Source organism: Dufourea novaeangliae, unplaced genomic scaffold (genome assembly GCF_001272555.1).
Source record: "Dufourea novaeangliae isolate 0120121106 unplaced genomic scaffold, ASM127255v1 scaffold248, whole genome shotgun sequence".
Classification (NCBI taxonomy): domain Eukaryota; kingdom Metazoa; phylum Arthropoda; class Insecta; order Hymenoptera; family Halictidae; genus Dufourea; species Dufourea novaeangliae.
Window position 1 is genome coordinate 2,705,996 of NW_015374156.1, and position 12,303 is coordinate 2,718,298.

The 12,303-nt window shown below is 40.9% G+C and overlaps 1 protein-coding gene across 1 annotated transcript in view; it reads right to left on the reverse strand.

Annotated features, from left to right (window-relative positions):
• Positions 1-3,605: 3,605 nt before the first annotated feature.
• The window catches only part of LOC107191897 (nephrin-like), a 96,593-nt gene continuing 87,895 nt past the window's right edge, over positions 3,606-12,303 (reverse strand). The window contains exons 11-18 of the mRNA XM_015581038.1: positions 11,227-11,502; positions 10,451-10,741; positions 9,935-10,113; positions 8,643-9,063; positions 5,987-6,139; positions 5,469-5,596; positions 4,617-4,800; positions 3,606-4,027 (exon numbers count right to left, since the gene is read on the reverse strand). Of these exons, the coding sequence (XP_015436524.1) occupies positions 3,606-4,027; positions 4,617-4,800; positions 5,469-5,596; positions 5,987-6,139; positions 8,643-9,063; positions 9,935-10,113; positions 10,451-10,741; positions 11,227-11,502 (2,054 nt within the window). The remainder of the gene's footprint in view (positions 4,028-4,616; positions 4,801-5,468; positions 5,597-5,986; positions 6,140-8,642; positions 9,064-9,934; positions 10,114-10,450; positions 10,742-11,226; positions 11,503-12,303) is intronic.

Genomic DNA, 12,303 nt, shown 5'->3' on the forward strand with positions numbered 1-12,303 from the left:
TTCATTTGTTTCCGTACAGAATTCGCTGATTATATTCGTCTCGTTTCTTTTTTCTCTCTGGTTTCCGTGAATGTTCAATCTCGCGTGTATTCGTTTCGTTGCGATATTATACGTTTTGTGGTTTTCTCTGGCAAGATATAGAATAAGTGGCTCTCAAAGATATCGCCCCCTCAGGAAAATACTTGTAGCTTTTGCCGGCCGAGTCAACCGCTTTCACGTGACAATTGTTATCTTATGTCAATTAAGTATGAAGAGTATTAAATATCGACGTAACGGGAATAAAAATTAGGCAGTGAAAGCAATCGAACCTCCATTACATATACAAAATGCCGTCTATCAGTCGATAATTATTAACCCCCAAAACAGTGTCCGTTAAACGTTCGTTGAACGAGTTCACACCGGGCAGGTTAATAAAAAGAAAATCACTTATGAACTATGTCGCAACTATCATCGTTCGTCAATCAATTGACAATATTTGCAAGTATTTGGCAACTTTTTCCATAAGTTTAATAACAAAATATCATTAACCGCACCGCGTATCGTAATAAAAGTATCAAAAAGAACCCCTATCCCTAGAAGGTATGCTGATTTTGTTAACCGAAATAACTAAATCGTCCATGAACAACGCCACTAAAGTGCAAACAAAATCAGCACCGCGTTCTTGCTCACGTGAAAACGGTTCGTTCTATAACATATGTATTCTCCTAATTTTAGTGTCATGGTTTCATCGTTTATCTTTGTGCTGCATTATTATAACATATTATATTAGCTCGATAACCGAATAAATGGAATATTAACAATCACACCGTTAACAAACAAAAAGACTGATCTTAACGATCATGTATACAATTATACAGTAACGATGTCGAATGTGGCGTCCGCCATTTTGTTTCGCGCGTTATAGCTCTCACGACGGTGGATCATGTATTAGGCGTGTAGTCTATCATTTTGTCGATTGAACCATCCGTGGTATTGACATCAGGACTCGGCAGTGAAAAAAATTGAATTTTCTATGACTCTATGTCAAAGAATCCTCTTTTGTCAACTAAAATAACAACTTTACCGTATCGTTCAAAGTCAACGTGGATAAAAAAGAGCTACTATATATGCACAGAATGTGTAGATTATCATTGTCAAGCATTTCCTTTAGGAATAAATGATATTAATGAAAAAAAAATGGAAAATAATTTCTGCATTTTTAGGAGGGCCGTATGAATATGAAGAAGTTACAAGACTTAATCATATCACTTGGAAATGAATGTCCGAAAAAGAACTTAAAGTGTCGTGAAGTTTTTCATGTTCAACTACGTGAGACCTTGAGTTACTAATTAATTTATTGAGTCTTACGTGATATGACCAGATACAAGGACCATTATGATCAATTCCAGGCTTTAACATTTTTCCAAAATTTTCTAATAACTCACGAAGTTGTTATATTTCCCATAAAACCACAGAATCCTTCTTTTCCTTTCGCTTTTCTTCAGGTCAGACACTTATGAAATAAACATTGGACAACGATACTTTGAATATTCTGCGCATATTTTTGTATGGAGCAATTTATTCGTGAAACAAGAAGAAATGGAATACCGTTCGGAAGCTTCGAGTCAAGTGTATACCGTAGAAAAATCCCACCGACGAAAGAAACCCAAAAAATTTCTCTCTGGATCCACCGTATTAGCATTTAAGCTGGAGAGGGTCGAAGCAGCGTAGCTTTCCCTTGAAATTTTGCAACATCTAAAATCTAAAACATCGCCTAATCAATACCTATCGAGCTCATCAAGTTCAATTCGCACCAGCTTTCCGCTCGTTTCAACGCTCGTCATCATTTTCGTTTCCGTAACAAGCAAGATCCGTTCGATCTAACAGCGAACGCGTCGCGATCAACGAGCTGGAGGGAAAGGGAAGAAGGAAATCAATCGGTTCGTTACCGATTGCAAACAGTCCGTCAATTGTTTCCCTGTGTAAAACGATTGTCTCGTTCCATTCGAATCTCAACCAAGGAGTCGTGCCAATATCCGGGGCTGGACCTAACTTTCTCTTTCATTTTTCTTCAAAAAAATCGTAAACGAACTCATGGACGGTCGGTACGTACATCATTATGAAACGAGGAAAACGCGCGACTACGCGACTTCACGATGACACCAAGATCATGCGACTCTGAGACCATCTGAGTCACGAAAATGTGACACTCCCGGCTGCGTATCTGTTGGGTGGCTCTAATTGCCCGATCGTTGGGTCGGGATTACTTTCAGAAAGATCGGTGTTGTCTCTCTCGAGAGACACCGACTAGAGTACCCACGAGCAAACTTAGTTTCCATTAGGGGAAAAAGTGGTGTAAGGAAAGGGCCTCCTATTACTTGATCTCTGGAATTGCTGAAATGTTTGTCAAATTAACATTGGCTTGAATATTTATTTCAGTACTTGAAATAAATGCACAAACTGTAAAAGGTCCTTTCCCCAATCGCTGCCTTTTTCCCCTAGCGGAAGCCGAGTTTGCTGGTAAGGGTACCTCGCCTAGTAGACCGTGAGCACTTAACGAGTAGCAGGGAACAGAACACGATAACAAAATCGTAACAGCCGCGCCAATATCAATCCTACGAATCTAGAAAGTACATGTACTATGGATCATTGATCTTTCGTTCACTCTTCAGGTTTGGTTTCACCGTTGGATCGCATGAGTTCTGTCGGGTCGATGGGTACGAACTACGAGTAACTTATTCCAAGATAAGAGTAGTAAGGCATAAACGTGATCGTAAAATCCATACTATACCTTTTGCGCTCCCCCCGAGTATGTATACGGGACACAGTCGCGTCTCCAAACGTTTCCTCCCCCCCCCCCTGCGCGCGTTCATTCGAGTTTCGTTCACTTAGGTAGATCACACACGGTCGAAAACGTTTCTCTGTTTCACTATGAAGTCGGACGCGCACGAGAAAAGAAAACCCGAACCTCGTCCACAGGACGGGTATGTGTATGTGTGTGTATGTGCAGCAGGGCTTGAGCGGCAACGTAAAACGGGAATTGAGCAAGCGGCGAAACGATGCCTTCCCGGTTCTTCCCGCGCATCGTTTCGCGTGTCTTCCCTCTCTCCACACTGAAGCCGCCACGTGATATGCGTGAAACGTAACTAACGAGGGTGAGCATGCGCGCGCAGTCAATAAGGCTGTCGGTGACGCACCTTAGCCGCCCGCGAAATGAACGTGAACCCAGCGCAAAGAATACAGTTTACATGTATATCCGCGGTGCTTATTTGAAAAATTACGTTTAATAAAACCATACACAACGGCGGTGTATGGTGTCTCTGTTTATTTACACGCTTCTTTACTTTCTTTCGTGTTCAAAGAGGATTAACGGTCGTCGACGCACCCACACAGGAAACTCCCCCACAAAAGGACATGTAGCCCCCTCTAGTAATGTTCTCGCTGATCGGCCGTGTCGCCCCCTGGCGAGTAGAAAACGTGGCCGACGACAGCGTCCGCGAATGTGCGTCCACCCGCGAATTGTTCGATTAAAGCCGTGTGGTTCTTTCCGTGACGGTGATAGTCTCGTCCCTCGGCACGGCGCGGTACTTGCCACGCACCGAACTGGGGCCGAATATCGGTGATCCTCAGACAAGATGGCCGTCGATGTCGGAATAGGCCGGCGTGGGCGTGAAGGTCGACAACGAGTGGCCGTGGATGTGCGCGTTACCGGGCACTGAACGGGCGAACGTGGTCGGCGGCGGTGGTACCGATGGCGGGATCGGCGATTTCGAACCGGCTGTCATCACGGTGACATCTGGTGGCGGGACTGGACGCGGCAGGGTTCTGCTGCGTGTCAACGTTCCCGTTCCGCTGGTCAGATGACTGGTCACGAGGTGACCCGTCGGGCTCATGGATGGATAGTACGTGCCCGAGCCCGGTTCGCCTACCACCGGGCTGTGGTTCGTCTCGTATCCCATGTAACGGCCGTTGTCGATCTCCACGCTGTAGAAGTTCACGTCGTTCGGCGGGGCTGGACTTGGGTTACCGATGTAACTCGATTTCGACACTGGAATTTCGGTGCGAAACTCGCGTTACTGGTATGATTCATCCTCTAACATTGAGTATTTGGTTTATTGTTGTACGACTACTTTGCAGAGATGAAAAGTTGGCTCTAGCCACCGACGAGGTATAAGAATAGACCTTTCATCTTATGGGAGTTAGTGGCAGACCTAAACTGTACCACCGACACTTTAAACAGCCTGTGGTTTTAGTAACTTCTAGAATGTGAGAACGATGAATGTACGGAGGGTAATGACATTAACATGGAAATGGGACAAAGTTACCTACCCGAGAAAAGTGGGCCGAAGAAATACATTGGATGAAATGTCTATTCTTATATCTCGCTGGTACTCTAGCGCAATGATTGTGGGTCTGATTGGTTTATGGTATACTGTTCGTTCTATAGGGCCAACTTCTCTGACACAATTATTATTTTCCCCGAGATTTAATTCCTTAGTCAGCAATTTAACGCACCAGCAGCAACTGCACGAACGTTGGCCATCTTTCTTCCGTTATTTACTTTACTAGTAGACATTTTTCAAACTTTAACAATGGGAAATATTTGTTGTGCAAATATTCATTTCCAATAGACGTACCAGAAAGCGTTCCACTGGCTGTTGTTCGCTGTGGCGGCGAATCCATAATAGGCGGTTGAATGTGGTTGCCACGACGACCAAGCGTTCCCTGATGATGTACTTGCATTTCCAAGTTCCCCTTCCCATAATCTTGCATAGTCTGATCTATTAAATACGTGCTTGCCGCTGTCTTTCGTCCCTCGTCCTGTTTTGTTACATAGAAAGAACGTATCCTTTTAAATCGCTGCTGATCGAAGCGACAAACCTGCAACGTGTCTATTAAACGGTCAATCATCGCCACTACCAAGTCGACTAAACTCGGAGAGCCTTTAAGTTTCTCCCTTCAGTTCGTATCGTATCAGTATGAAGTCCAAATACATTGCCGGCTTCACATGCAACGAAGCAACACTTCACGTCTTCACTTTCGACATTTACATTTTAATCATTCTGATACATTACGAGAATGCCCGGGGGCGCCTACATGTGCACAGGGATATAGGTCTAAAAAGATCCACCCCAAAACCTTCCTACGCTCAAAAGGATACTGCAAGAAACGAAGACAGAATACACGTGAACACGAACGAACCGAAAATGAAAATGAAATCAACAGATCGATACACGCTACTGATCAAGGCACGACGAGGGTGTCGTTATCGGATAACAATTAATACAGGGTGAAAATACGGATGCAACAGAGGAGAAACGGGAAGTCAATAAGTGGTGTCCGACTCGTGATGCGACAGGGAAGTGCAGAAGTGAAAGGTGTGCGTTCTCTAAACGGAAGTAAAAACGAAACAGAAATGTGTTAATAGAACTCAAACCTACCCTCCGGCATTACTTGTTACTAAGAACATACTGACTGATCGCACTGACCACGTAATCGTTAGTGTCGAAGTTAACGTCGCTCTTCTCGTCCGACACGGAACTTAATTCACCGGTCATTGTGTCCCCGTTGACGGTCGACGGTGCGTACATATCGGCTGTCTGGGACTTGTTGATTCCTGGATAAATAACAAACAAACAAAAAATTCATCGGATCAGAAAACCTTGCTCCAATGTCGTCGTTGCCTGTCGTTTAATAATTTCCAATTTATGTTCTCTATCGATTTACTGAGAACCGGCGAGGCGCGTATCGTACACACGCCCCTCCCGTTCAAGACGATGATGGTTCACTTACGATCTTTATTTCGTTTTCTCATAATGTACCACAACACGACGATGAGCACATTTATGATAAAAAAGATGAGGGAGGTTGCTGCGAACGTATAGATATAATTCATTGCAAAATCCCCCTTCTCCAAGAGAACGTCCGGCAGATTCTCAGCGTTATTCGGCCCTAGAGGATCAGCAGAAACAAAAAGAAAAAATACGTGATAGTGATTAATATTTACCGGAACGTTGAGCCTTCTTTTTCGATTTTAATGTAGCAAAGACTATGGGCGCAGCAATGAGTAGGCATACAGAGGCGGAAACAGTGATGATAATGACGATGATGTAGGAAGAATTAATCTCGCTTGATGTCACGTCGGTAGGTGGTGCCTCCCCTGTAAGCCAAGCCAACGCACCCATCACCGGTTTTGTTATTCATGCAAAACGACGGTATAACCCGCGTATGTTAGTTACAATTTAGGCAAGCGTCGCGCGCACGATCGATTATTAAACGTTTTTGGCGGCGACCGGGGTTCCGTTAGCGAGCATCTAAGTCCATCAGCAATGGTAATCTTTCCTTTGACTCCGTGATTAGGCCACGGTTACCGTTAAACGGACCGTGTACCGTGGTCAGTTTAAACGGCAAATCCTCCCCCCAACCCCCCGTTCATTAGGAACGACAAACGATCAATTTTACTCTCTGTTAGACTCGTTCTGCGTACGTTTTCGTTCCGCAGATCTACCGAATTTGGCGGGAAAGAAACCAAGATGCGATGGTTTAAAGCTTATCATTAGACTGCGGATTTTTATGCAAAATAAAAGTTTCTAAAGTAATTTATAAAGACAGGAGTAGAAATTTATTTTCCCTCTTAAGTATCTTATTGGGTTCAGAATAAAATAGAAACCTCGTTGGATCCGATGAAAGTTTTGCTTTTTATTGTATTTCACAGAGCTCTATAAATGTATGAAATCCGCAGTCTACTTATCATGGTACGGTAATGTCGTCGAAATGTTAAATGTCGATGTTATGCCGTTTAAGCTACCATTCTCTATGATACTTGAAACGTAATGATCACTTTAAAATAGTTTATACAGGGCGTCTAGTTTAAGTGACACCCCCGAATAACTTTTTTAATTGTGAAAATGCAACAAAATATTTCATATGCAATTTGAATGGTATTATGTCGTCAGTATCCTGCAGGCGTTGTTTTTTTCAAATGTTGTATTTTCTCGAAGTTTTCTAGGTCGTCGATGTTGTTTTTCAAGTAATTACATATTTTTTTCTTATTGCATTGCGTAGCTCATGAAAAAATACATTCATATATGTAGCGACCTTGATGTGACTTTGAACAAATATGTAGTTATTTGAAAAAACATTTATAACCTTGAAAACTTCGAGAAGAAAACAACGCATGCAGGATACCGATTACTTAATACCATTGGAATTACGCATAAAATACTTTTTTGCGTTTTCACATTGAAAAAGGTATTCGGGGATCACACTGAAATGAGACACCCTGTATGTTAGCACTGAATGGAAGTGTCACAAGAATTCTCTAATAATGGCAATAGAAAGGGTGACTTGTGAACATACGATATCTTCAAAATGGCGTCATGATTTCTACCAAGCATAAAGTATTTTATGGCATTCCTTGTACCCAGTACGAAACATAAAATAAAAGGATATTTCATAGTTGATGTCAACTACACTAATGTCAGTTAGTTTCGTTTCTGTCCATTCATATTCAGTTTAATAAAAATGCATGAGATGTCTGGTCTGTCAGTCTTCAGTGGCGCCATCTGAAACGTAACGTTGCGTTCCGCGACGATATCTGAAGTTGAGGACGCAAAAGTTCACATATCTGTCGATGTGATGCTTTCGACTAACAATCTCGTATTTTAATTTCAAATCCTAACATTCACAATGCACCTTCTTTTACCCATCAAACCAACAAGAATTCTCATCAAACCTTCACCGATTATTAAGATACTGGATTGGTAACAATTCACGCGATTCTCTCGCGTAAAATCCTTAAATATTTCACCACCAAAGCACGCAGGATTAATTGCCGACTACGACCACCGAACTTCATACGGAAATGGCTATCACCCTATTAAGCAGTACTACGTATCGACAACTAATTATTATACTGATCGCATAATAAACGGAATACGATATGGATGATGCGAATCCGGCGGATTAAGGGTATGTGTTCGACTGAATATTTGTTAAGTGAACGGGTATGTGTTAAGTTGCCGTGGCAACGAAACCCACTCTGACGTTTAACCCTTTGCGGTCCTGTCAAGACTGAGTTGACATTCAATTTTAGTGCAATCACTCCGTACAGTAGTAGTCTCTGGTATATTTAGTGAAATTCTATCTGCATTGTACGTAAAGACAATCTGAATACTTTTTAAATTTTATGGATGAGGGAAGATTGCCACTTGGACCATTGCCTAGGTTAAACCAGTACCTGTAACGTGTTATCTATCAGCAATTTTCACCGTATGATTGGGCATACGTGTATGACAGTAGTGATTTTATTAACTAACCTAGTATATAAGCAACAAATATTGTCTATCATACGGCGTAAATTGCTTACACCTGGCAAGTTCAGTAGTGGTCCAACCTAAGCGATGGTCCAAATGGCAACCTTGCCCTACATTATCAAATCAATATATTAAAATACAGTTAAATTATATGATATTTATGCAAGACCAAAACAAAATACCAAGAATAATTTTAAGTCCGAATTATAAGTCCGAGAAAGGGTTAAGGGCGCGAGAAAAAATGGTAATTTGAGAGATGGCGCAGCTACTGTTCGCAAACTAAAAAGCAATTGGTTACGGCACACAGCGGGTTACAGGTAAGTACGTGAACTCAATTCCAATACTTACGAAGCGTCTGGACTTTGACCAGGTCTGGCAGAAAGCCGCTGTCCCCTTTCTCGTTAATGGCCTTCACACTGAAGACATATTGGGTCCCGAGGGACAGCCCGGTTATCGTGGTTTTATATTCCCCTGGCGAGACGTCCAGATAATGGTATCGATCCTCGTAGTCGAGCGCCTCTCGCCATCGTACTTGATAGGAGGTCGGCAACCCGCCGTCGAATCCTCGTTTCCACGTTAGCGTGACGGACTCGTGGGTGACGTTGTAGACCTCGAGATCGGTCGGTTGGTCCGGCGGCGACGTGATGTCCAGATCTATCGTGTCCGTCGAGTGTCCCATCTTGTTCGTCGCACGGCACTCGTATTTACCGTAATCGTGGGATCTTACGCGGAAAATGGTCAGCGTCGACTCCGAGACCAACTCGCTTAACTATGGTGGGAAAACGGAAAATGGTTAAGAAGACTGTGAGAGTTCTGATTGATTCCTTAGATTGTACTGATCGACATACACGTTATCTTTTTATCTTTTAACCCTTTTATTATCGAAGGTGACTATAGCCACCCATTGGTCTAGCGCTCGCTGTATACTAAAGATGACTATAGTTAACCACCACTGGATGCTTCTTGTCTCCTACAGGTGACTATGGTCACCCGTTGGAACTTTAAATTTGTCGTGAATCTAAGCCAATTTAATTAGTTTCTCTAATTAGATGTATTAATTAAGCAGATCGTTATACTGTTCGAGGCAAAATGTAGACTGTGGCTAACTCTGCAGTAAAGAAAGGGTTCACCTGTTAATCGACGAAGACGAATTGATTCGTTCGTTTTGAAAGTGCTTTACTGGGCAAGATGTGTGACTTTGTTGTTAATATTAATGAATTGTGCCAGTTACGAAAGAATGTACACTGCAATTCGTAAGTATTAGGACACCTGGGCTATATGACGAAAATGTGGTGTTTTATAAAAATTATGAATTTTGGGCCAGTTTCATTACTGTAGATTAACGTAAGTGTTATCCATTGAGCTTTAATATCCCCTAAATAATATTTAACTCATTGAGTTTGTTCGTAAGGGTATTTTATATTCGATAAGTGTCCCAATACTTATGAACTAGGGGGCGCTTTCGATCGAAAAATTGTGCCGGTCGACAGGTTAAGATTTGGAACCCATGAAAACTTTAATGGTCGTAAGTCAAGTTTTGATGAATTTTAGTTAATCAGTCATTTTGAATAGTGTTTCAATATAGATAACTTCTAGAGCTCGGTGTCACGCTTTTTTGTATAATATTAATATTAACTCACATCCGTGTGCGTGATGCTGTATTTATGCTCGGTGACGTTCGGCAACAAGGTTTTTCCGGCAAACGTCCACGAGAACCGTGGCAATGGCGAGCCCCGCGCTTTGCAAAACAGCTGCACGTTTATCCCTTTGTTCGCGGCTGCTTTTCTTGTCAGGGGTGTGTTTATCATTTGTGGTTTAACTGTAACGGGGATACAAAACATATCTTACACTAACAAAATATATTATCAACCATAAATATAATTGTATTAGGTTCACCGATAGGTAATCCACCATTTTTTTTTGTAATCACAAGGTAATATATTTTTCTTTAAAAAATACTTTCCGACCATTCATTGAATAAAAATTGCGTAGGATGTTCGAGAAATGATTATAAAGTATTACAAATTGTTAAGTTTTTAAAATGTACTATGTACTAAATTTGTCGAGTAAAAGTGATTACAAACGTTTGCACGAGTTTGAAAAATTTTTCACGTTCGATTAGTCGAATAACGAACCGAATAAATTAATATACGTACAGTTCGTGACAAAGAGAATGGGCTCGGATGTAACGTTCCCGATTCCGTTATTGACTTTGCACTGGTATTCTCCGACGTCCTCTTGATCAGGATTTTCGATGTGTAGATAAGAAGTTTTGTTGATAAAAGAGGTTGAATATCGGCCGGATAGCTCCGAGTTCGAGCCAACTTTCTGCCACGTGACGTACTCGTCTCCCATGGGGCTGCCGTCCACTTCGCAGAACAATTTTGCTTCGATACCTGGAGGATACACTATCCCCGACGCCGATGTGCGTTTAATTTTCGCCGAGTCTGGAAGATACGGAGTTCGGGATTGAATATCAAACATTTTGCGGACAATACAAACTATCTGTGTCATATAAAACGAAAAACAATAAGCCACATTTTGATGGATAAGAAAGTGTAGCATAATAATTATACTAAAAGAAGCTTTACAGACATAGATGATAAGAAGAACAAGAGATCTATTACGGAGCAAGATGATCAGGAGAACAAGACGATCAGAATAACAAGAAGATCTATTATAGAACAAGATCAGAATAACAACAAGATCTATTACAGAACGAGATGATCAGAAGAAGGAGATCTATTATTGGACTAAACGATGAGAAGAACAAGGAGATCTATTACAGAACAAGATGATTAAAAGAAGGTCTATTATAGGACTATATGATCAGAAGAACAAGGAAAATAGATGGCTTCTTAGAATGGAAAAATAAATGTTTTATGAATTAGAATAAGGAAAGACAATAATCTTATTGTTAATTTCTATTTACATTGTACAGTCAGGTTCAACGCGTAAAACGTTGACCCCTCTTCATTGGTCGCCTCGCATATGTAAGTTCCAGCATCGTGACGATCCAGTTTGGTAATGTTCAACGTGGATCCTCGAACGAATATCCTCTTGCTGTTGCTGACCAACGGCAAACCGTCCCTTGTCCACGTGTATTTTATGTCGTTTGGATTTCCCCTTGCGAAGACAGAAACCACAAACGGTTCACTTTCCATACCGATCAATTCGTCAGGTACTATCGGTGAGAATATCGGCTTGTCTGCGAATCAAAGAAAATTTCGCATGTTTTTTTATAACAAGACAGCTTTGTAGTATCTAAACAATTTTTAAATCTGACTTTAAAATCGTAATATGCGATATCGAAAACTCCCCGGAAATACTTTAAACCAGATATTGAAGAATTTTAAATTTTATTACCATTTTGTGACATTGACAGAACTCGAAATTCAGTGCATATGTTATTATAGGGTAAACGCACCAATGAATTAATACTTAAGAGAGTTTGTAACTATTACAGTAAAATTTTAAATGATGCATAATATTGATAAATATTTGACACGTGAAAATTAGATTTTTCAATTTCTATACCTTCTTTTAAAATCTATAGATATCAATTTCAAAAATTGGAAAAATGGAATTAATTAAATTAAAAAGACAAAATACAGATTTTACCAGTGAATAAACAATATTAAGTAAACGAACATTATCATAAATAACGAGTTATTTTAGATAGTACTTCTTATTGACTCACCCTGTATAATGTTCATTCACTAGTACGTTTTCATTTACTAATAGTACATCCACCCTACACATGTACATACATTATTGCACCAAAAAATCACTCCCTGTATCAAAAAAATCCAAAAGTCTAAATGTTAATCGAGACTTCCATTGCACAAAAAGTACAATCAGAACTTTAACATATCTGTCACGTTTACTTTTAACATTCGAACACGCTGAAAACGCATAAAATTCCCCCGGGGAACCGGTCGTAAATTATTCGGCGTTGCGATTACAACTTTACGAGACTTTTCTTCGCGTACGCCAATTTTGCTATGCG